A 27148-nucleotide genomic window follows, 5' to 3' on the forward strand; every position below is an offset into this window, starting at 1 on the left:
ATTTTTTTTTTAAATACAGGATATCTAAACTCTGTATGAAATTTTCGAGACGTGTACCTATAATGTAAAAATAAGTATAGCCAATTGGCTTTGTTTGGTTTATTTTGTTCAATATACATGTATAATAATATAATTAATTGCGAAACTACCTGCATCATTATTTAGAAGATAAGCGATCGATACAATTTCAATACTATTATTACTACACATGTAAAAATGCCAACCACCCTCTGATATCAAGGATGAGTTTCTAGGTCGCCGTCATTATACCTACACGAAGGCCTCTGACATGTGACCGACTGTGACCTTGTGGCTTTACGAATATGTGGCCTGTCAGCACGAAGCAAATGAGAATCATTTCTAAGCGATCCAAATATCTACATTTGAAAAATATAGATGTTTTAGAATCTAGGCTGAGATTTGGTCTTGAGATTCCCAAACTGTACTCAAGCGTTGATTTTATAAATAGATTATTCATATAATCAACAGGTACGAGCGGGGGGAAAGGAATTGTTAGCAATGGAGTTTGACAACCCCATTGCTAGCAATGTGTCCTATTAGATCGACCTCCACATGGTTCTCTCTGAAAACCATTGTGAGCAATTCTTGTCTTCAATTTGTTGAATTCGTCACGATGGGCTAACTGACCTGCTTCATCCTCACCTATCATCCTTCACTGGTGCCCCGCCGGTGTATACAGATAGCGCGGGTGGGATTACCATTCCATTATCACTCATAAAAAAATAAAAAAAAACAGGTACTAGCTAAACCGCCAAACACTGTTTTGCCCTTTAACACCTCTGGGACTACTTTTCTTACGAAATTACGAGTAAAAAAGCTCCTATATCATAAGATGGAGCAAAGAATACACGTTTACAATATGTTAACATATTATTATCGGTTGAGCGGTTTCGGAGATTAAGGCGAACAAACATCTTGACATGACTTTAAGTTACATTTTATCTATACCTACATACATATAATTATTTAAAATAGATACGTAGTACTTAAAATTTTATATATTATATATATATATATATATATATATATATATATATATATATATATATATATATATATATATATATATATATATATATATATATATATATATAATAACAAAAATACCATTAAAAAGGATTCTTCTACTTCAAAAGTAGACCTTGTACTTAATAACTTTTTATTATTCTTTCTCTATGGCATCAGAAACCGAGGTCATTTATGGGAAGAGTGTACCTATAGGGATAAGGGAGGGACGTTTGGCGGAGCCGAGTGGAATGGTACCCGCGCCCGCGACCTTGTGAGGGCGAGGTCACACCACCCGCGCCGCCCCGCGCTTCTCCCGCACCCGTCACCTACCTGCGCCTCCGCGGACGTCACTCGGAACCCTCAAGCCTACATACCACAAATACAGATGTACAGCCAATCTAATCTAGAATAACTCGTATCGGCACAAAAGGCTACGGTTATATCAAATAACTTATTAGCTTATTATATTAATTAAATTATATTAATATTATATTAACTTATTAGATATTTTTTCTAGACATCGATTGATCTTTCTAGATTTTCACAAAATTTAAAAATAAACATAGATATAGGTGCATACATCATTTTCCAACTGTATAATTTTCTCATACACATGTTTTGCGAACTTCAAAATCGAATAGAAAACACAAAAATATTGTCTAAGCTGGAAATAAAGCAATTGACAGAAGAGTAATATTTTAAGAATGAGGTGATTTTAAACATTTGCCAATTAAAATCTGATCTGCCTCATTGCTAACAATATATGACCAGAATGACCTCCAAGTAGTGCCTTCTAAAGAACATCGTGGTTGATGAATTCGAAAGAAAGAAAGAGAGAAAGAAATATTTTTATTCAAGTAAACTAAGTTTACTCATTTTTGAATAGTCATTTTCATTATTTTACCGCCTATTCGGAACGCAATTTCAGCCAAGAAGAACGGGCATGAAACTCAGCTGTTGCTTTTTAAAAAATACAATACAAATTACTTAAAAATATTAATAATATTAAATTATTAAATATTAAATTAAATTATATAGTATATAATTAAAACAAATTAATAAATCAGTGGCAGTAACCAGAGCAGATCAGAACCTACAGGTAGCACCCGTTCACTAGTATGACGGAGAGTCAACTCTCATTGCGCTCAAACATATTTTAGGGAACACAATAATCCAGCCCACGACGCCACCACCTGTCTGGACATTTAATGAACATGGCTTACTCAAGGCACCCAACCAAGTCTGATATATGATAACAAAAATAATATTATCAGCAAATTAAAAAAAAAATATCTAAAAGTATTTTTTTTTTACATGTATAGGTATTATTATCATTTATAAACTAGTTTCTTTTTGCAAAAAATCATTTTTATGCAAGATTTAGACCTTTTTTAGGTAAATTCAGAAGATTAGAAATTTATTATGTTACATTCCCATAGAATTACTAACCTTATTTAAACGGCATATGAACAATATTAATTTATGATTGTTGATAAGTATTTATTAATACAATCGCAATTTTTTTTAAAAGTGATTTGTTTTTCCTTGCATATATAATATTTTCGTAAATGTTCGTCTTGATGAGCTGACTTGCTTTTATTATCACCTATTATCCCTTGTTGGTAGCTTACGAGTATATCAATAGAGAAGCAAAGTAATAATTTCATCTTTATCCCATAAAAAGCCCATAGCACATTTTCATTTCAAAATCAAGTATAAAAATTCTGATTTATCTTAATCCAATAAATAAATAAATAACATTTAATAGTATTTTAAAAACATTCACATCCACATAGGGATATGACAATGAAATTACAGAGTGTAAAAGGCATAACACCTTAGTCCTCGGGAATGGTAACGCATGAAGGGTATCATGGGCAACACTGTATACTCTATTATGTCCATAGTACTATTCCTGTCTATAGCTCAATTTATTTGCCATTCCAAGTTGCAAAAAAAAGGTCGATAAAAAGATATACAAGTACAAAAAATAGATTATACTTACATAATTTTAATTTGTATCAATTCAATGCCACACGGATCAGATTTTGACAATTTGTCAACATAATCCTCCTTGATGATTAAGGTCATCATAAATTTTAATATATATTGGAAAATGATATATTTTTTATTATTCCTTCCACCGAATCTTCTTAGACCATTAGACTATCCATGTAGTTTCCATCCATCATTATAATTAATATTTCTGAAGGAAATGCTTCAACATTTGTATTTGAACAGATAATTTACGAGCGAGTCTTAGTGTAATACCTAAATTTTTCGGGATTTTGGCAGCCTTAGTGTTTATTACTCTGACTCTTCAACTCTTTTTGTTGTTGGCAATGTTTTTTTTTCTTTCTTCCTTATTATACAGACTGTAGTCTGTATAATTGCAGCCTGTATAAAGTGTAAAAGTTTACTTTTTCCTGCCTTCCATATAGAAAAAAGTAAACTTTATTATGTGCACTAAACTGTGCTTAATGACATAGGCGTATGGAAAGAGAGGGAGGGGCGAATAGGCCATGCCCACCCCTGAATTGTCTGGTGCCCATCCCAAAACACGATCAAAACTTCGCAAACATATGTCTGTCCTAAATAATATGTCAGAACAGCGTGCTTTAAATTTATACTTAACTTACACATTAACAGAATTGGCGATTGAAATTTAGGTGATATGTATAGTTACCATCTATGTCCTATTTTTTCTCTGAATCTATATGATATAATATCTTAAAATGTCTTTCAGAAACAATATACTTAAATATAATTAGGATAGAATTATGATATAGTCTGGAATGTGTATTTTATTTAAATACAATTTGTTTGATTGCGATGGGTAGGTAGCAGCAGGCACAGGCTATTGGTCGGGCGGGCTGGAGTCGAGCGATGACGACGGTCCGCGGCCTTGGCCGTGATCGCGCGCTCGATATAGCCCGGCCACCGCCACCGCCCACCGCCTGCCCCCACTAAACATCTCCCAGGCTCCCACATATCTCCTGCACTCACGCCTCTCTCTTCCTTCAGAATTTCTGATGTTCACCGGATATTTCCGACTAAGAGCCGTTTTTAAGACGATTAGGTAAATGGCCTCATTATAAGTAATCTATGATAATAAAACTACATACTATATTTTATGATGCATTTATTTAAGAAGCCAACCGACGAAAAAGTCTATGAACAAAATAAAAATCCTAAAGAAAATTACTTTTATTTATCAACTCAGTCTATACAAATGAAATATAGCAGTAAAATAAAATAAAATATATTAGTGTACTTTGTTACTTTAAAATAAAAATAGATGTTTAAGGTTTTTTATGAAAGAGGCTCTTTTATTATGATATGGTTCTATAATTTTTTATCTGAAGGATGTCAAAATATCTGCACGAGTTCATGAAATTTTATTAATTATGGGCCGACCATTTGAATAGAGCCGTCTTAAATTATTTTATAATCTTTGGAATATGTATATGGCAATAGTGACTAATAAAACCGTTTATAGCAGTTTATATATTAATACTGACTAGACTTTGTACAAAAATGTATAATATCATTTAGTAGGCAGACTGCGTAGTTAGAGCGAATCAGAATTAGACACCAAGGTCAAAAGACCGAAGTGATATCATTTATATGGCGTGTTTGTCCCTGAACTCTGTTAAGTGCGAGTGACGCACGTGGCTTCAAATATCACCCTGACCTTCCTCGTAAAAATAATCTTTGTAATGTCAGGTAATGGGTCCTCACCCCAAACTAATTACCATGGGTCAACATGATTATTAAATTATACTATACACGATAGCTTACTATGGTAATAAATAACGTAACGATTTATTTCATGTGTAATCGATGACGCCCTATATTTTACGTCTTATGAATCACTAGCTATATATACAACACGTATTATAGTCTTTTTAGATAATAATTCTAATTCTATAAGTATAATATTATGTGTGAAACCTCTACACGTCGTCACCTTTATGGTAAACTTACGAAACTGAAAAAGATAAATTTTACAGGGGAACGTTTTGAAACATTAGAATGCAAATAACTTTTGATAGAAGACTACTGTAAAAGATCATGCTAACATTTTAGTTTTAAAATCCTGTTTTTTATTGTATGCGCTTAATTATTATTATATTACAAGTATCAGAAATAAATGCATATTCGTTACTTTGCAACATGAGAGTTTCTGGGTATTGAGTTATACAACAGCAAATCTACGAAAGTGGCAGTTTCGTAAGTTGCCAAAGAAAATCATTTTTTTAACGAAAGTGCCACTTTCGTAAATATACCAAGGTATAAATCATGTGTTTTGGAGAAAACTTCAGTTTAAATAACAACGTTATAGCAATGATTCATGTAAAATAACTAAATTAGGATTGAAAAATTGATAAAATAATTATTGAAATTTTCAAATTAAAGTGTTTATTATAGAAAATATTATAAAAATATGCTAAGTAAGTTTACTTTGGCTATATCACAAAAATATGTATTCGAGCTAGTGGATTTCTTTAATCGTTAGAGATAGAAATTTGAAAATAAGCCACAATAAGTAGTATGATGCAAAATGTAGATTTTTAAAGAAATGTCAAATTTGAAAAAACTGCAGATTCATGAATTTGCCATAGAGGTGACGACGTACTGATTAGACTATTTTTTTTTAATATCGACTGACTAATATTGTAAATAATACCTAATTAATAGAAAACACTAAAATATAATGATTTTCGACAAATGTTTTCTAATATCAAATAATTATATATATTTGTTATGTACTGTAAAAAATAATTATTATTTACAGTTAATTTACAAGAAATTATACTTACCATATTTATTAGTGAACTTCCACGTGTAATATAAAAGACATTTTATAAAAAGCTGTTTAATCTTTCAATTGAACTGAATATTGCAACAAATATTTATAAAAAATAACTATTTATTTAACTTTCTTCCCTTTCTGTTTTGAAGTTTTATTGGACTTGACCTTTTTACCGCGACCTTTAGTCTTTTCTTTTGCCTTCTGCGCGCGCAGGTCTTTCTTCATTCTTGGGTCGACAACCTTGTACTGCCCCTTAACTCCCTTTGGCCTCTTCATACGTTTTGCCGTATTGTGTTTTTTAGCAACCACATACGTAACTTTCTTTTTGCCATCTGATTGCGCCTTTTTATATAACTGTCTAACTTGCTGTGCTTTTTCTCTTTCTGACATATCAGCATTCTCCATTACGGCTTCAACTTTCTTTTTAGCTCGCTCCATCCGTTTTATCATTCGTTTCTTCTTCCGCGCTTTAGCTTCTATTACTTTCTTTATTGGTCTTGCATTTATATCTTGTAGCCTATTTTTGTACTCCTCTGAATATATCTGAAATATATCCACCCAAATATAAGATAATGAAAAATGTTGGCCACAAAATAAAAAAAAAACCATAAACATTTTAACATTTGACGAATGAGTGTAAACATACATTGGAAAGTATTATAGTTTGCCAATATAAAAAATAATAATAATAACATATATATTGGAGCGAGATAGACAAGTAAGACATTCATCTACACGTTGAACAAAATTGTATTCATTTTGTTATTCCATTTTGTTCATAGTCTCGTAATGGTCGAGAAAACTATAGTTCAATATTCATTTATATCAATATTATTTTATATCAATTCAATGTATAGGCAAGTAAGAACTAATAGGGCCTATGAATATTACAAGCCACGAGACACATACTACATAGCTCATGCTAACATTACTCTTACCTTTGGCCACTAATATAAAATCGGTTTCACTTGTTAAGTAAACTATAAAACGGTTTGTATATTTCAAATATGTTATTATTAAATCTCCAAAACACGAGCAAAGAGCTCCATAAATGTGTAGATACGGTTTTAATCGGTTATTATTTTCAAATATTTATTTACCTCAGGAACAATAATTGGTTTCCTCATATGCTTTTTTTCATCTTCTACGAACCAATCTGGAAGATTAGTATCATTAAACGCATAACGATTCCATGCGTCGTCTATTATGTCCCTTTTGAATTTCTTTGATGTCGCTATCATAGTACCTAAAGCTAGCGTTTCTGCATCCATTTTAATTGATTTTTTTAACTTTTTCAACTCTAAAAATGTAAAAGGATATACTTATTTTTTTTTCGAGCGCAACAGCAAACTTAGAACAGAAAAGCTAGTATAAATACATAAAAAAAAAAAAACTATACTATTATATTATAAAATTTAAATCCATTTATTATCGGTTCTTAGGATATCTAGGTCTAAATGAGTAAAGTAATATTAATAAAATTATGAATATAATTCTCTTTTCATATAATTGACTGTAACTGACTTCTCATCAGCAAAGTTGTGAACTTGTTTACTATTTTAATTCACGTACAGTAATTAAACTTGTTTATTCATAAAAAAACATCAAAAACTAATATATCTATCTTTGCCAAAGCATTATCCATCTCCATATTAGAAGTATTCATCCATTTTTTTTAAACTGAATAATTTTGTTTAATAGTAAAATTGGTCATGTGCACGAATTAAACTCACACATTGAACGTTTCGTAAATAAAATAATCTACAAATAGGTTTCTGTTTCCTTAAATAAAAATTTACTTATGTATATAGATAATATATAGTAAGATAAAATTACCTTATGTATATTTGCACATAAGGTAATAAAACACTCTTTACTGTTTTTACAAGAAATAGACATCTAATAATTATAAGCATTTTCTTACAATTTGAAATTCCTTACTTTAGATCTATGTATCTTTTATAAACTATATTTGTGATTAACTTCACAAATTTCGGAGATAAGAGAGAGAATGTTATTTTTTTTTTTCTCCGTATTTTCTACCATAAATCGAAAACTATGCAGCTTAAAAATAAATAAATATATATTGCTTTTAGAATGCGCAAAGGAAGCTTTCTTCTATTATATAAAACTCCTCTTGGAATAGTATAATAATTTTGAAATTTTGAGTATCCCTTTCGGTGGCATTAATAGTCATCGAAGTCGTATTATAAGGGTTAGTTTGTACCCAATTTTGGTAATTTAAATTTATACGGAACCCTAAAAATCTCAATTTGAAATCAAGTTACTCAGGTATTAAGTAACTTATCTAAAATAGGTTTACAGATGATATTACATTTTTATAACAAATACCTTCAATTGTTTTGTTTTTCCTAGGTAATTCTCAATAAATTTAAAATAAAAAAATATTTTAAATTACTTCATATAATACTTATAAATTTAACATTAATTAGTAAATAAAAAAAAAAATTAAAAAGATCAATGGTACCTGGGTCTTGGGATACAATCTCAAAATCATCTTTTTTCCCAGCTTTAACACCAGCTTTACCATTGTCAGGATTTACAGTTTCTTCCACGTCATAATCACTATCTGAGGTATCATCATCTGTATCACCATCACTATCATCAACATCCGATTTCCCTATCTCACTTAACTTTCGCTTCATGCTAAACTTTTTGCCATCAGATTTTGTTGTGACAGTATCTTCACTAATTTTTTTTCCTGCAAGTTAATTTTATTGTAAATTAAAAATTATTAATACTCATGACTATAGTATTTGATGCAGTAAATAGTTGGACATTTTATTGATTTTAACAGAACAAAATATTATTGAATCAATAACCAATACTTATTAGAAAACAATAAAATGTAAGTAAAATACAATTCACCCTAATAATTTAGAACTTAATCACAGAGTATCGATTGCCTGCTAAGTGCCAATTCAAATTAAGAAATTATACTTAAACATGTAATTTCATATAATTATACAAACATTAATAATAATTTGATAGTTTGTATACACATTTGTTACTCAACCATATTCAAAGAGCTAAATAATAATTTAAATGAAATTTAGTATACAAAGAGAAAATAATCCAGGTTAGCATATAACTTTCTATCGTAATTTAGTACTCACGTGAGCAATGCCACGTGCTATAAGTTATTTAAAATAAAAGTCCAACCTTTTTCTTTGTATGTTTCAACCAATTTATCTAAATCTACACCCTCATCATTCTCTTCATCAATTTCTTTAAAGCAGTCCTTTTGAAACCATAATTCTGCTTTCAAAGTTCTCTTCGATACAGGATCAGTATTGTCTAGATCAGTTAGTAAAGGATTATTTTTAGGTATAGTGGGAGCTCTACTAATGTTGCTGTTTCTTAATGTGTTTAGTTGAGTTAATTTGTCAATTTTCTTCGATTCATTTTCGGAGTCAGAGAAAGCTGTAATAAAAAGCAGAAATCAAAATTAAGAATTTGTTATATTTATACAGAATGTTTTATTCAAACAAATATTTCATCATCATATCAGCTGTATATCCATTACTAAACATAGGCCTCTTCCATGCCACGCTTGGCACGTGGATTGGCAACCACAGTTAGGCTTTGTTGGAGTTATGAAAGAGGGACTAAGCTACACCATATCAACTGTTAATTGTCCACTGGTGAAAATAGGCCTTTCTTTATTAGGGAGATATTGCCAATAGTTGCCACGCTTGGCAGGAAGGTCGGCAATAACAGTTAAGCCTCGGAGATGTTTTAAGAAAGATGCTGCTGTCCATCCCTCAACCATTAAGTTCCCTTAGTTGTCTGTTACGACATTCAAAAAAAAAAAGGAAGGAGTGGTCCATTCTGAGTTGGGACCATACGGCTAGTCCAATATTTAATTATAAATCATGGTGGGATTGTGTAGCATTTATTTACTATAAATAAATTTCTAATATTTATATACCTAAAGATTCTTTATCTTTTTCGCTTTCCGAATCAGATTCCATTTCCAATTCGCTGTCTGAGTCTTTGTAGTATAGCCCTGATGAGTCCAATTTAGATGACTCTACATCATATTTCATATATTTTGCCTTTATTTTCGGCTCATCATCTGATTCTTCACTTGCCTCTGCTACTATATCAGGCTGTTGATCAACAATCCTTGACAATTCCTGAAAGTACAATGTACATTACAATATTAAGATTGTGTACACAGTACTATATATAGTTGTGTATATAAAATCAAGTACAAATAAAGGCACATAGCACATGCAGTAAACAACTTCTTTTAACTTTGTAATAAATTAAAAAATCTTCGACCTGTATCAATATAATACGACTTTTTTTTTATTTAAAACAACATTTTTAATATACAAAGTTCTATAATTTAGTGATTTTGTTTCAAATCTAATATACAATCTCTATCGCTTAGCTATATGTAAATAATTAAAAACGCAATTTCGTTTGATTATTTATAAGACATAAAGTCGAAAAGCAATAATCAAATTTCTTGCCAGTTCTGTGCAGAAAATCTTTTAGGTTGGATGGAATAATTATATTATGTATATTTTTCCACCTACTTTATTATGAAATTGACGTACAGAAGTGAAAATAAAATTATATTGAATATGTTTTTTTATTCTGCTAAAATCAAATCAGTCACCGAAATAGCAAGATGTAAATATAGATACAGGACAAAATACAGAAGTAAATTTATTCAGTAATAAACAATGATACAGCATATACATTTTTAATGTTATAAACCCACCTGAGCACTTTTTATGTCCGATAATTTAAACATATCATGATTTTCCAATATTGGTCCATCATCACCTTTCAGCACCATCTTTAGATTCATCTTTTCTGCTAATTTCTGTCGTTGTTTATTTAATTGTTTTCTCTTTCTTTTTGTTAGCCGCCTTTCTTCATCCTGAAAAAAAAAATTGTTAATTATATTGACAAAAAATTACAAAATTTAAAAATAACATCACCCTATTAAAAAAAAAATAAGTAAAGGGAAATAAAGGCAAGGTAACCAGAAAGGACATATTATACAATCCTGTAATTATATGAATAATCATGAAATATAAAAGTATTTTTTAACCATTCAATTTAAATAAAACATGCTACTTATGCCAAGGTAGGCTCAGAATATTAAACAGCGTATTCTGATCCTATCTTGTGAAAAGTTGTTAGATTTCAAAATACTAATGCTATTCACTAATAGTATTTATGAAACCAAATAACTTTTCCCAACGCAAATTTTAATTGTTAAATATTTTACAATGTTTACAGAAGATCACTATTAGTACATGTCTATGGCTGACTTATAGTCATTAACAAGTGGTTAACAGAAATAAAATATACATAAAAATCAGTAATGCAACAAACACTTCTATCAAAATTAATATTATAAAAACAAAAGTCTTTGTTTTTTATTTGTAATAAATAAACTGAAAAATACAATAATATCAATTTTAAACATTCTTTCACCTTTGGAAAGCTGCAACTAGAAATTATTACTAAATTATTTTTTTTATTAATATTATAGAGATAAATAATCAAGTTTTAATAGTGCATTTGTTATTATTATTATATTATACTATTTGTATGTTATAGAAGTTCTTTGTCATTTTAAAATTGCAAAGTCTAAAAAAATATATGTAAATATTATTCAGAAACATAACAATCTATAAATTAAACATTCTCGTTCTTAAAAGGATCCTTTCATGCAAATATATTCAACCATTTCAGCAAAAGTGAGAAACAACTATCCAAACAAATGTTTCACATTTATTATTTTAGAAATATTATATATCTTTTAAGAATCAAATATACTGGGCATTGATCACCAAGTATTGATTAATCACTTGTTATTAAAAATGTTTCCATAGGTATATTTCAGGATAGTCAAAAATAATCTTAAATATGATAATCCATGGCTCACACATTTACACTAATATTATAAACAGAAATGATTTGTATGTTTCTTTGTAATGGATAAACTTAAAAACCATTCAAAAATTTTTAAAAATTCTTTCACATATAAAAAGCTATATTTTCAGCAAGTAACATATCTTATACACTATTTTCGAAAATTCTATCTATCCAAGCAAAGTCAGGCCATATCATAAGTATTTAATATACAGGAATCTAACCTGAAGCTCAGCTATTTCTTCATCCACCTTGTCATCTTCATCTGATACTTTTTCTTGAATATCATCACCAGCAATTTCAATGTTTTTCTCCTCAAGTTTGTTGGTTTCATTCTCCTAAAACAAATTTTACACAATATTTCAATAAAACTATTTGTTACAAATTAAATATAAATTTAGCGAGTGATATAGTAATAATATGTGTCCTTTTAAGATTCTTGAGCTGAACTGAAATTGATTATTTTATTTATTTATTTAAACAAACCAGGCAAAATATAACAAATAGTTTCGAAACTTCGTTTGCAAATAGGCATATTTAAGAGGTGAGGGGGTAGGCCTTGCACACCCCAGCATTGTTTGGTGCTCAAAGGTATATTTAAACAGATGAATCTTTTTTAAAGGTCCAGTAGCTCGCCCTGGAAAACAATATGCCAATGTATTTGAACACTTTCCTTGTGGAGTACAATACATATAGCAATATAAACAAAAAATGTAATTTTATAGATTTGTAATATCATTATCATAATAATTTTGAATGACACTCTTAAATAAACATTACCTGTGAAGTTTTCCATTCTTTAATTTGTTTCAACCAAGTTAATAATGCTTTTAGGTCTTTCCTACCAAGAACTTTAATATCTTTACAGCATATTTTAATCTCCTCTGTAGTTTTAGGGTGCTTCGCAATACTAACATCATCAATTACAATCTGTAAAAGTAAATATTTTTGTGTAGGTATCTATGTTAAATAAATATACAGATATAATTAATATTTTATTCTAAACAAAGAAAAGACAGGTATACCATAAGCGTTTCTAACATGATAATTTGTTTTGTGAATTCTTAATAGTAACAAAATTACCATAATATAAAATACAGTATACATTGTATAAATATTATTGATTAACTATCATTCATAATAACATATATGATATAAATGTTAGCTTTGAACAAGCACAAAAATTAAATAAATATATTTATTTATTTAATTATTACATATATAAGTACATAAGTGTTATAGCAATATTACTTTGATTGAATAAACCATCAATTAAAAAAAATACCTCTGAGCATTCTTGTAGTAAATCTATTGGGTCATCTTTAATAATAAAGTCAGATACTGGAATTTTATGATGAGATGTGTAATCATTCTCTTTGTAGCCTTCAGCCTTCGCCTTTTTTTGTTTCTCAGGGTGTAATATATTGTTATGTTGTTTTCTAACTATTTCTAAATCTTCAAATACATATTTGGGATCAAGGAATTTTGGATCAATAGTATCTGGTGCGATATATCCTTGGCAAACAACAAAAATTTCTGATGATTCATTACGAGATGCTTGTGGTTTTGTAGCATGGACTTTTTTAAAGAATTGCTTCAAAACCCATAACAGTGCATGATAATCTTTGGATCTGAAAACTTTTGTAACAAACCAACCACCCTCCCTCAAAAAATTGGTAGCTAGTTTCATAGCACTGAGCGTAAGACAAGCTTGTTGATAGGCATCATGAAGCCAATTTAAACCAACATTAGGGGCACCATCATGAAGCACCACATCAGCTTTCCATGTTTTAATTTCCTTCTTAATAGCCGTTTTACATTTTTCAGTTGTTATATCCTCTGTAAGACCGATACAACCAGGTACTGGCTTGATGGGAAACAAATCAACACCAATGACAATGCTAGATACAGGCATGTTTTGATGGGCCACCTGCATCCAACCACCAGGTGCAGCACACAAATCGATGCATACTCGAGATTTTTGCAAAAAGCCAAATTTTCTATTTAATTGAATTAATTTAAAAGCAGCTCTGGAACGGTAACCTGCAAGAAACAGACATTGTATAAATAAAATATAAAAATTATGTTTTCTATTATAGTAATTTGTCTCCTTTTTTAGACATTAGATTATTGTTTTATTGTTATGAACAATATTTAATACTAATATGGCAGTATAAACTGATTTAATTATCTTACATTAAAAATCTTGCTCTTGTAAACTAATAATGCAGACAGTGTCGCTATTCACTTTTCAACCTTAAAAAAATCTTTCTATATATCATTTTGATCTCAGGTCACTAGTGATAGATTTACCAGCAGACTAATTAGGTAGACAGATTTTCGGAATGGCAAATTTAGACCAAATATTTTGTTATTAATTTTTTTTAATGAAATTATAATTAACAAAAAAAATATTAAGATTAAGATATGATTATATAATGAAATGTAGAGATTAGTACATGCAGCAAAATTTTACTTGACTACTGGGGACAAATGTGTAAATGTGTAAATCCACCACTGGTAGCCACAGTTAGTTTTGTAGTCATAGTACCAAACCAATATGATGGCAAAAGAATAGGTCATATCTTCCTCTATAGCATTTTTGGCTTGCTTTTTTTTATTTTAAAATAGAGAGCTATAAAGAATAATCACAGTATATTCTTTCAAAAATAAGAACAAATATGACATACAAATCATTCATATTTGTAATTAAAAAAAAAATGCACTATGGTTAAGGGTGGTTTATTAGTTTTAGACAATAAAAATTTTGGTTTATAGTGTGTTAATAATGCACACTATTAGTCATAAAAGTTTTTAGACCATAGAAGCTTTAGCTTTTAGTAATAAAGTTCTTTAGTTAACAGTACCTGGTTAAGAATAAAAGACTAGCTAAGTATCAAATTAAACCATTAATATTAGAGCCACATACCTGTTTCCTTTGCTAATTGATAGTATTTATCTTTTCGTTGTTTACCGACTTTAGTTTTTTTGCCCATTTTAAAAATTTATTAAAAACGTGTGTTTCTAGGTTATTTCTTTATTCATGACATAATGCTTTAATAAAATGTAACAATGAATGTTTCCACACACAAATTTTAAGAAGAATATTTTAAAAAAATTGTAGGATAATAAAAATATAATCCGTATAAGATTTGCTTTCGATCAAAAAGAGAATTAAAAATTAAAAGTAATTCAAAACTTTCAATATGTTATTTTCTAGACCTGTCTCAGTGTTTAGTTATGCCCATTGTTGCCAGATAACAAAGATCTCAGTGATCTCGAACTAAGAACGAGGAATTACATAGAAGGAATAATAAAATAAAACTGTAAACCATATGGTTGGCTCCTTTCTTCTTATACAAATATAATTAGTAAAAAGAGGACGAAAGATACACCCTAAGTATTTTTCTCAATTCATAGCAGACTAGTGTATAGAAAATGTTTGATATGTCAGATATTTATCAATAACAAATTTTACATTACTAGATTATATATTCGACACAGTTTACTGTGTCGAATAATAATAACCTGCTTGTATACTTTCTACATAAATGTATAAAGTATACAAGCAGATTGTATTTGAATTTAGTAGGGTGATACGGCCATATAACATTTTGTATACACTAGCCTGCTATAAAATCACTCCTTCTACGTAATTCCTTATTCTTATATTTGGACCAAAAATCAGTATATGAAAAAAAAACACTGTCCAATCAAATCTCGTTTTATTTTAAATTACAGGATTTTTGTTTCACAATAAAATTATTAAAACTAATAACAGTAAGCATATATCATAAAAATTAAACACTGCCTGAATTAACAATAAATATTTTATTTTTATTTATTTATTTAACACTTTATTGCACCAACATAACAGGATTTGTTGAACAATTTTCAATACGTATAGTGTATAAATAAAATATTTTTATTTTTAACTTCCATTTTTGAACAAAAAAGCAAATGACAAATTATTTATTACAATATAACCTACAATCACCCAATGACCTCCCTCCCTGCTCTTTAGTGTGTATGTAAATAATACTAAATCCAGTTCATTCAGTTGCGAATTGGTCTCACACACCAAGAGTTTTGTACAAAAATATAAAAAATAAACCTATGTATAACATAGGCCATTGTGCTGAATTCCTGGTGTATTCATCACGATGAGCTAACTGATCTGCCCTTTTATTCTTACCTATTATCCCTCACTGGTGTTCCGCAAACGTATATCGGTATCATCCTTTAAAAGCAATGGGACTTGTAGTCCGCATTACTAACAATCGCTTCCGGGGGAAAGGGATTATTAGTAATGAGGTCTAACTGACCCATTGCTAGGAATATACCCTATCAAGTAGATCTCCACGCGGTTTTCCCTGGAAACCATCGTGGTTGATTCTAGTGGAATTCGTCACGATGGTCTGACTGATCTGCTTTCATCATCATCTATCATCTCTCACTAGTGCCCTGTCAGCGTATACCGATAGCGCAGGCCCCTGCCGGTATCCCCATACCATACCATTATTACGCCTTTAAAAAAAAGAATCGCTTCCAACCTCTCTGTCAACCCACTGTCCATCTCCACTATTTAGATGGATATTTATGATACAGCTCCATATACTCCATTAGATTTATATTATAAGTAATAAATTAATACGTCTGTTTCGATAAAACTTAAAGAAAATAATAACAAACATAATTAATTCGTTCATAAGACAGTCTGATGTTCAATAGTAATACGTATCAAAAATCGATTAATTGAATATTTCGATTATATTTAGAGTATTCTGTGATAATTTCAACTAATAATATTATTATTAGTTGAAAATAATATAATTAAAACTAATAATATATTTAAAACTTGGTTACCGTTTTACATTTTATTAAATAAATTATAGCTAGCAATATAATTTTTGCTCCAATCTATCTGATTAGGTATGTTAGTGATCACTATGTATGTGGGAATCACCGCAATTTATTCTTATGAAACCCCTTGTCGGTATTTGTAAGCTATTAATTATTTTCTATTAGGTATAACCATGTTAGGTAGGTAGGTATTAATTTTAATAAGGAATATTATCTATATACAAATTTAGTAAAATTTTTTGATATGCGTTATTTATGATAGGTGTTATTTTTTTATTGGTTTGGTACACGTATTCGTAATTCATGCATGAGTCATTCACAAAGATTCTTTGCAATTGGTCACTTCATTAGAATAATAATGACGTGTTTAAAAGATAAGGTTGTTTCTGTTCTTAATAGAATTAAAGCTTTATGGTTCGTTCTGATATCGAATGCACGTTTTTAATCGATATCAAATCGACATATCGATAATATTAAAATGTATTAATAATATCTATATAATGTTGCAGCTTTTAATATGTAATTCTTATAATAAATATATATCTGAGTTTGATTTATAGTATATTTTACCAAATAGGTTATTCTAAAAGTATCTTCTATATTAATTTCTCTTTTCGAATCGAATACCCAAATTGATTAATCATTTGAACAGTTGCATTGCCAACGTTAAAAAATAAACAACCAAGTCGATCTGAGCTGCGCACTACGCACTACGCAAAAGAAAACTCATTCAACACTTATCTACCTACATAGAAACCTAATCAATTTAGTACATTTTATTAATATATTACAAAAACAACTCGAGTCTGATTGACTACGCTTTGTTTGAGGCTCTTTTGTTCATTATCAGCTGAAAGTGCGATTATTTTACCAATTTGTCAATATTTAGTGGAACTTTACTCTAAAAATAACAGTTTTACTACATTTTAGAAATCATCTGCTGATCTTCAATATGACGCCTAATATTCAAACTTTCATAAATAGTTTTCAAAACAGACTGTAAGTATAGTTTTATTTTAATATATATTTTACCATTAAAACTTATGTGGTACCTACTGATGTACAATAGTAGACAGTGACGAAGGTCATTATTTTTGTTCTCCATTTTTCTAGAACAAATACACCGTCTAATAAATTACGACTTATTACATCAAATAACTGTTCTGTATAAATATTAATGTAGGTAATGCAAGTGTCGCTTAAAAGTAGTTTTTTGGAACCATAATATTGCTAGGTACAATAAAATGAATGAAGAGAGAAATTTTTAGTTGCTCATTGTATTGTATAATTAAAAATATTTTACATGCTTAGTTTGTAAATCCAGATTATTTTTTATATACATATCTAGTAACCTTTCTTTTGTAAATTAAATACATTTAAATCAATTTAAATAAACAATGTGAAGTGTTTGTAACAGTAAAATATATGTTTTAATATGTATCAGAATTTTTTATACATTATTAAAAAAAAGCTAGTAGTATTTTTTACTTTATTATACCTTCTCTAGAAATAATTTTATTCATGATTGTGCTATTTATTCTATATTGGCTTTAACCCTTGACTTTGTTTGTGTTACCACAATATGTTTACTTACTGGGATAAAGTAACCTATCTCCTTTATTCCATATAGTATGTATATATCAAATTTCATAATGATTGGTGAAGCTAACAGCTTAGCACAGGCACTATAAGGTAAAAAATAAACTCATTTTTATGTTTGTAATATTAATAAGACTAAATATACTTACTCATCCATTAAACTAGTATGAATGCTATAATTGAGAAGATAACATAGGTAATTTATTTGTAGATTGCTGTTTTATAATCTAAAATAGCTTTGACATATACACTTTACTGTATTTCTTATTGTTGTTAAATATGTAATAAATGATTTTCATTTGGAAATGTATATTTTTCTTGCTTGATAGTTTGTGATTTTCTAAAGTAATAGGTTTGCACAATTCTGTCACAAATTGAGCCAATTGCTTGTTATATGACCTCTGTGTAAAACTTATATTTCATCTTTATTATTTTAAGTATATTTTTTTTAAACTTTTTTATTGATTGTTAAATTGATATACATTTTTTTAGTGAACTTCCAGTTCGCCAGCATCTGAAAAATGTGTATGGCACACTAACAATGACCTGTGGTGCAGCCACAGCTGGAGTGTTTGTTGACATGTATACCAGATTCCAAGCTGGATTCCTTTCAGCAATTATTGGTGCTGGTCTCATGCTAATGTTGATTGCTACTCCGGATAATGGGAAAAACACAAGTTTACGCCTTGGATATCTTCTGGGTTTCGGTTTGACATCAGGTACATCATAAATATAAAATATTTTTTAAAATTTGATATTTTAAGAAGTAAGTTTTTTATACCTCTACCTCTTGTAGATTACAGTGGAGAGTATATTTCCTTTTTTTTTTATTTTTTAAATGTATAAACTCCTTCATTTTAAGCTATGAAATAATTAAATCCTTCTAACTACTTTGTTTGTAGATCTATAATATATTTGTCAGCAAGAAATAAATCTAAACTTGTGATAATCTAGAATTTATTAATATTTAATCTAACATGAAAATTGTATATTACAGGAATGAGCATGGGTCCATTGTTAGAGTATGTCAGTATTGTAGACCCCTCCATAATAGTGACAGCACTTTTGGGCACCACTATTGTGTTTGTCTGCTTCTCTGTAGCAGCCATGCTAGCTGATCGTGGTAGCTGGCTGTTCCTTGGTGGCACATTGATGACTTTATTCACTTCAATGTCTCTGATGACCTTAGTCAATCTCTTCATGCAGTCACATTTCCTGTACCAAGTAAGTTCAATTTATATATATGATCTCTATATCTTCTGAATATATTTATAAATCTATACAATCTATTTGTATTCGTAGTATTTTGCCACTTTTATTTAAATTGAAGAGAGAAAGAAACAAAACACTTCCATCATACTGCTGTTAGTAAAAAATGGGAATGTTATGATTATACTATTATGTTAGATGTTATGGTTATATCAAGTTTTCTTAGCTGAAAATGTAGACAATTATACTAGCGAGATACCAGTAGGGCACTATAGGTAAACCAAGACATTAACCAAAATCCCATAATAATATAATAAAGAACACTATGATTAGTTTATTTTTATGTAGAAAAATATTAAAAGTTGTAATTATTTATACCATAGTTTAGATATATTCCTCACTGTTTTTACAGGCTCATCTGTACCTTGGCCTTATCCTCATGTGTGGCTTCGTACTATTTGACACTCAACTAATAATCGAGAAACGCCGTATGGGAAATAAAGACTTTGTACAACACGCTATGGAACTCTTTATTGACTTCATTGGTGTCTTCAGAAGACTGCTCATCATTTTGACACAAAAGGTAAAACCATAGACTTTAAATATAATACATTGGAAATTTAAGAACATACAGTGTGACTTATTTTTTATTTGTATATTGTACTGAACATGGACATCTACATAAAGCAGTTTAGAAATTTCCAATATCTATATTTTTAATTATGAAGTTTAGCCATAAGTATTAGTGAACCTACATAAGTATTATGCAACTTAGAATGGTAAACAAACTGATGGCCCACCTAATGGAAAGTACTAATTGTTGCCTATGTACATGAATAATACCAGGTAATATACCATGTAGATAATGATATTGAAACAATATGACTCAAACTAGTCTTGGAATGTTTAGACGTCACTCCTATTACGTCCCTTCATAAAGAGTGTTACAAATTGCCCTAAATTTAATGGTAGATAATTGCTGCGTTTGGATTTATTTGTAGCAGTGAAGTGAAATCTTATCAGATGGTAAACTTGGCTAATTAAAATTTTGCTGTCAATAGCAAATAGTAACGATTGGATATTAAGTAATTGCGACCCTAAAAAAACCATTTTGTGATTTGTGAATAAAAATAATAATTTCATAAAATGATAATGAATTATTGATGAATAAATGTAGCAGTAATTTCCAGGGCTAACTCGAACTTAAAGGCCGACAAATTTATTACGCTAACTGCTAAGGCACTAGAACAATTTGGGCATTTAAGTAAGGAATACTTTTAAAATTCATTAATAAACAGAATCTAGAGTAAGATATTAAATTTCTCGGTAGTATAGGGTACTTTATCGATTATATTTTTTTATAGAGACAAGTTTATGCACACTCACAAAAATGGGGACACATTTTGGAACTCATGCGAAGCTTCTTAAACTACTTTTCACTTGACCAGTAAGGTCAGTTCGATCCGAAATAAGCCTTAAGTGTCACGTGTTATTAGATATTTATTGATATATGTGGTATCGAATAACAGCTCAATATACAAATCGTAAAATTAATTGTAAAAATTGTTTTGTGTTTCAGAAATATATAAAACCTAAGCCTAATCTGGCCTGAGCATGTATAGTCTATGTACATTCCAAGGATATTTTTTGTAGAAAGTTTCTTTCATATAAACGACATACTTATGCGGTATATGTAAAGTTAAAATAAATTGTTAGTAGTGGTGTCTAACAGCACAGTTATTGGTAGTAATACACCCTATCAGGTCGACCTCCACGCGGTTACCCCTGGAAACCATCGTGATTAATTCTTGTGAAATTTGTCACGATGGGCTAAATGACCAAATTACATCCGCTCCTTATTTTTCACTAGTGCCCCGCCAGCATATACCAATAGTGCAGGCAGGGTTACTATTCTATTCTCACCCATTAAAAAATACGCGTATATGTATACATGTACATACAATTATATTTGTTATTAGTGTTATCCTATTATTATTAAAAATGTTAAAGTTTGATACTGTAATATCTATCGATAATGAAATACTGATTGCTAGATGGTTATTTTATTTTCTTAATAAATATCTTTTGTAGAATAACAAGGCTAATAAAAAACAATGAATCAAAAAAATATGTTTTCAAGTAAACAACAAAAAAATTGTATGAAAGAACTACCTAAAAAGTTTCGAATTCTGTTCTCGTCGTAACTAGAACAGAAACCGCAATTCAGTTTTGTTTTCGGCTGTGAAATCAAGTTTCTATCGGGTAACTATTTGGCTTCAGCGCTGCAATATGTTCTATTAAATGTACTCTAGGGATTATCCAAATCGTCGTGATTATTTTATTTATGTACACTGATTTCAGTTTTGAGTCAAACTGCAAACTTTAATTAAAGTATTTAATGTTTTTTTATTTTTTTTTTTATTTATTTACAGGAAGAAGAAAACCGTCGTCGTAAACGCGACTAAATCAAGTCATCTTTCATCCAGCATCAAATTCACCTATTTCTCGAATTAATTAGTGGATTTGAGATGATAATATAAATTTAGAATATGTAAGATATTGTGTGTTGGGAAATTTATAAGTTCTATAGTGTAATAAATTTATTGGAACTGATTGAAATAAATATTTCTTTAACCATTAGTCTCATTTATTCTATATAGTCTGCTTAAATTCGGTAATTAATATAACTCCATAATAAACAAAATTAAACAGACCGCTATTTTAAAATTAAAAAGTACATGAATTTGTAAAGTAGCTATGGTAATTAAAATAATCTATTATCACAGTAAATTATAGTACTAATATTAAGATTATAATAATAACAAATAAAAGATAAATTTTACTTTTTAAATTAGAAATTAATACAGCCGATTACCTAAACAATGAGATCACACTACGTGTAGCGTGATTAATTTATAAAATTATTATAATTTTTTAATTATGCACAAGAATATACTTTTATATATTCTTCCACAAATTAATAATATTATAAAATTAAACAGTTTTGCACTTTTCAACCAACTTAAAAAATGGGAGATTATCAATTCGATAGTATTTTTTTATTAACTCCATCAATTAAAAAAAATTCTCTTTTTATCTAAAAGTATATACTTACAGGTTGGTCGCGTAGAAAGTTTTATCAAAGTCGGTTCAGGAGTTTAGTTTTGAAATCAAAATAACTGGTTTTGCCACAATTGAAGTTATTTTTTGTGGAACAGTCTTAAATTATAAGGTATTAATGATACACATTTTTTTAAGAGTCAAAGGATGGTATAAGAATAGAAATATATCATGTTTGTCTTAATTTGTAACTGGAATCATCTTCTTTCTTAATATATAAAAATCCTGTCACCATGTTCGTTCTGGCTAATGTCAGAGACCACTCAATCTATTTTAATAAAATGTAAACATGTATTGATTGCTCTAATTTAGCCATTCCCAAAGTGGGGGATAAAGCCCCCTCGTTGGCTCGTTTAGAATTAATGTTTAATCTCCGCTAATATAGCTTACAATAATTGATTAATTAAAAATAGTAGTGGTTTATAAGTAGGTGAAAAAATGAGGGCGCTAAAATTTTTTTTTTTTCAACGTGGGTAATAGGCAAAATAAGTTTGGGAACCCCTGCTCTAATTGAAGAGACGAGTTTTACCAATAACAAAATACGGATCCAGTAGTGCACAAAACGACGTATGGTAACTAGCTCGGCAAATTTTTTATAAAGCTCAATAATTACAATGACGAATTATATTAACTATACTTTCAATTTAACCTACTTTCTGGCCATTTCACAAATTTTTTCATCTACTATTAATGGTAAACAGAATAACGGTCTCGGATGAATTACTTCTGAACAGTCTACCGGACGGAAAGTGGAACAATACTATAGACATTTAAATATGAATGTAAATTGTATTCTCCCCTATAAAGAACTTAGTACCTACATATTAGTTAAAACACTGCTTATGAATATAATAATTATACTGTAGATAGATTAAATAATCATCATACCAAAATTTGCAAGAAGAAATAAAAAATTTTTAATTGATTTCATTGTAATTTGCAGTCTATACTTAAATCTTATTGTGTTTAACAATGTACTAAAATAAAAGAAAAAGTACATTTAAGTACAAGTAATTAAATGCTCTAATATAAAAGTACTACCTATTTCAGACTTCGATGCCATAAGGCTCCATATGTTACTAACATAATAAAATAGAACCACACGTGTGTCTGTACACGAGAGATATTTAAGAAAAAAATAATATGGTCTTAATAGATAAAATTTTTTAACAATATTTTTTAAAAATTTTGTCTCTGTATGTTTGTATTAGTACCTAGTTCCATATATATTTATTTTTACAAACAATGCATTATGGTCCTTTAATATTATTATTATAGAGAACACCTAGTCGCTACATGAATTATAGTGAAACGTCAAATAGAATTTAATCTTATTAAAACTGGACTCCAACCCTTATCCTTTAACTATCCGAGAAAATCCTTAATTTATGATTATATTACAATAAAGTTAAAAAAAAAGAGATAATGAGAGAGCAATAAATTAATAGTATTCATATATTTACAATTTTCTTTCGTGTTCTAATTAAGTTGAAATGCGATCAGTTCGGTTGTAAAGGGATAAGAGTTTGAATGCAGTGAGAACACATATATTTTAAATATTAAGAATCCAGAATGCAGTAGATACATTTTTAGAAAATTTAAAATGTTTACAAATTTCATTTGATATATATTAACTACCGCTGCTCTCTTCTTTTTGAGGATGTATTTTGTTTTTGTCATAAAAAAACATTTTTTTACGTAATTCACTATTGATTAACACACTTATCAAGTTCGATAAATTTGCTTCACTGCTAACTGGTGAACTGTTTATCTTCTCTTGTATCCTTACGTCTGCATTTCCTATTCCTTGTTCAGAGTTTTCAGTTTCAGCAGATTGATAAGTTTTACTGCGTTCTTTGATCTTATTCACATCTAATTTATTTGAGATGTTCATTCTACGACAATTGAACTTAGTAAAAGATTCTGAGGGAGAGCTTTTCATAATGTATTCATAGGTTGATACACCTAAAATTGATATATAAATATGAAAACAGCATAAGTGTAACAAGGCACAAGCTATTGCAAAGGCACTTATACAAAGTATTATTAAAAACACTAGAAATATTATTGATTGGCTACAATATTTAATGTAATGTGGTGTATCGATTGCTAACGTACAGTTGATAAAATTCTGTGCCGCTGGACTTAGTTGTTCAGGGTAAAGTATAAATAACACAATATCTGTTAAACATAGGGACGACGTAAGGATAGATATTAATAAAGCAGTTACAACGCTCGCCACAAATGATGGATAGTTTCTCAATCCCACACAGTTATTTAACCACTTGCAGTGGTGATCAAAATGGTCAACGCACTTATTACAGATGCTGCAATGTTTGGTCTTCTTAGTGCTTGTGTATATGTTACATAAATGACATCTCCCATTTTCAATAACGTGAGCGTGAATGCTACGGTCAAATTCAGGTATATTATTCCTTGGCAGCTTCCGTAACGAATCTTCACTTGGATCGATATAACATGCTGTGATATGTGACACGACATGAGATACGTAGAGGAACACGTACATGACTAAAGCTACTATTCGCAGTTCCTTAAATTGTATTTCTACAAGTATCACAAAGTTGATTATTCCAGTAGTAACAAAAACAATCCAACCAAGAATTTGCTGGTAGTTCAGAGGGAGTTGTAGTCCATTTATCCTCCTTTGAGATGTCCTTGATTGACTTGATGTGCAACATTTATGCATTTGAATATTAGTAGGTATCTAACTACTTGCGGGCGTATGTCGTCTTTTGTTTCTGTTATTTTTAGGGACTTCTAAAAGGTTCAGTTTATTACTTCTGCGCGCGCAGTATTGAAAATTACATTTCTCTGTATAGCGTGACTTGTGTAAAAATGACATCACCATTGCCAATTAAGAGATTAATTATTAGTCATTCATTGTAATATCACAAATTCAAATCTAATTTGGTACATAAAACTTATATCTACGACTTTTTCTGGGTGCAACATTATGTTTGGGTTTTTTTGTCACCATGGTGACTCGCCAAGAAACTCATATTAGTTTAATAAAATAATACCTATTTTTAAGGATATGTCTACAACACGATAAACACGTCTAAATAGTAAATGGTTTTGTATTAGTTGTCAAATTTCTTATATGCTTTTGAGACGCGGTGTTTGTTTAGCCGTTACATGCACAACCAGGATCTATTCCAACTTGAAACCGGAGGGAGAAGGGATTTTTGACAGTCCCATTGCTATAAATATGCTCTGCCAGGTCGACCTCCACGTGGTCGCCCTTGGAAACTATCTTGCTGAATTCTAGGTATATTCATCACGATGGGCTTTCTGACCTGCCTTTTCATACTCATCTATCATCTCTCACTGGTGCTCTGCCAGCGCATACCGTTAAGCGCAGGCGGGGTTACTATTCCATTTTTACCCATGAAAAAAAACTTAAATACATCCTCTGTAACTGAAGTCTCTGAACGCAGGTACCATGATGAAAGTATGGGACATTAAGCATAGTACCTGCGATCCTGTCCAACCGAATGCGTACCACAGATTACCACTGAATTAAGGGTTATGTTGTAGAAGTTCATATCACTGGTTAGCTGTTTAGAAATATTTTCCTCAAATAATTTAACTCAACTAACCAATAATATATTAGTAATAAAACGGAGGTTCCGAGACTAGTTAATGTCGGTGACATTGCGTCGATAGCTTCGGCAATGAGATCACGTATAGTAGAGGAGAATAGCGAAGCACATAAGGAAGGTAAGCGGAACATGGCGGACAATTCTCCAGATATAAAGTTGTTCAAAAATAATATAGAAGAAGATGCAAGATCGAGCCACCGCAATGGGCAGTTTCGGCAGCAGAAAGCGCCAAGGGAAGGGAGCGTGTGAAGAGCAGAGCCCATCAGTTCGACGAAAATTGCCCAGCCCAAAATTGTCTGGTACTTACCTGAGAATGAGAACGAAATTTCACAAAAACATATGTAAGTATATACGCGGCTTTTATAAAGGGTCAATTGACCTACTTTTACTTATAATCCTTCACTGGTGCCCCGCCCGTGTATGTCAACAGCTAAATAAGATAGATAAATAAAAGCTAAATAAATAGGGGTTACCATTTCATTATTATCCATTAGAAAAATCTTTGTATGGGACAAGTAATTCTCAAAATTGATTACAAATCGACTAGCAGATCGCGTGAAATAAAAATATTTAAAAAAAAGTATAATATAAGGTGAATTGAGAAGTTAAAAATCACATTATTTTGGAGTCACTTAGAAAATAATAAAAAAAAATTATTCCTTATTCTTGCCAAGTTGGATCCGTGTTTATTGAAAATTAGGCATATTAATTTTAAATAAGTATCAAATAGGTATCAAAAGAACTCGAAGTATATGAAAACTGAAAAGGAAAAAGATTAGATCCAATCTATCGTATTTTCTTCCAATACTATAAATACTATACAAATCCAATACTATACAGGTCCAGTATCTATTATAGTTTGTATAAAATTTGCAAAATAAATATTTATCTAATTTTCTTTTAATGCAAATATATATATATATATATATATATATATATATATATATATATATATATATATATATAT

General features: G+C 29.7%; 3 protein-coding genes across 4 annotated transcripts; 1 reads left to right on the forward strand and 2 right to left on the reverse strand.

Annotated features, from left to right (window-relative positions):
* Positions 1-4826: 4826 nt before the first annotated feature.
* Positions 4827-15024, reverse strand: LOC113517456 (pre-rRNA 2'-O-ribose RNA methyltransferase FTSJ3). The gene is made up of 10 exons (XM_026902122.3): positions 14697-15024; positions 13053-13810; positions 12548-12697; positions 11992-12105; positions 10602-10763; positions 9798-10005; positions 9029-9289; positions 8334-8567; positions 6946-7145; positions 4827-6388 (listed from the first exon to the last, which is right to left on the reverse strand). Exons 1-10 carry the CDS (start codon positions 14761-14763, stop codon positions 5963-5965), a joined length of 2580 nt encoding a protein of 859 aa, XP_026757923.2. The 5' UTR covers positions 14764-15024; the 3' UTR covers positions 4827-5962.
* Positions 15025-17303: 2279 nt separating this feature from the next.
* LOC113517446 (probable Bax inhibitor 1) lies at positions 17304-22078 on the forward strand. 2 transcript variants are annotated; one of them, XM_026902112.3, is made up of 6 exons: positions 17336-17486; positions 17561-17629; positions 18722-18948; positions 19227-19453; positions 19851-20021; positions 21871-22078. In XM_026902112.3, exons 2-6 carry the CDS (start codon positions 17583-17585, stop codon positions 21901-21903), a joined length of 705 nt encoding a protein of 234 aa, XP_026757913.2. In that variant the 5' UTR covers positions 17336-17486; positions 17561-17582; the 3' UTR covers positions 21904-22078. The 2 variants fall into 2 exon arrangements, with proteins under 2 accessions (XP_052757423.1, XP_026757913.2); XM_052901463.1 differs by having other exon boundaries at positions 17304-17629.
* Positions 22079-22176: 98 nt separating this feature from the next.
* On the reverse strand, positions 22177-27041 carry LOC113517524 (probable palmitoyltransferase ZDHHC11B). Its single transcript, XM_026902216.3, has one exon. It carries the CDS (start codon positions 25263-25265, stop codon positions 24189-24191), a length of 1077 nt encoding a protein of 358 aa, XP_026758017.2. The 5' UTR covers positions 25266-27041; the 3' UTR covers positions 22177-24188.
* Between the last annotated feature and the right edge of the window lie 107 nt (positions 27042-27148).

Source organism: Galleria mellonella, unplaced genomic scaffold (genome assembly GCF_026898425.1).
Source record: "Galleria mellonella isolate WM207_F2 unplaced genomic scaffold, CSIRO_AGI_GalMel_v1 utg78, whole genome shotgun sequence".
Taxonomy (NCBI): domain Eukaryota; kingdom Metazoa; phylum Arthropoda; class Insecta; order Lepidoptera; family Pyralidae; genus Galleria; species Galleria mellonella.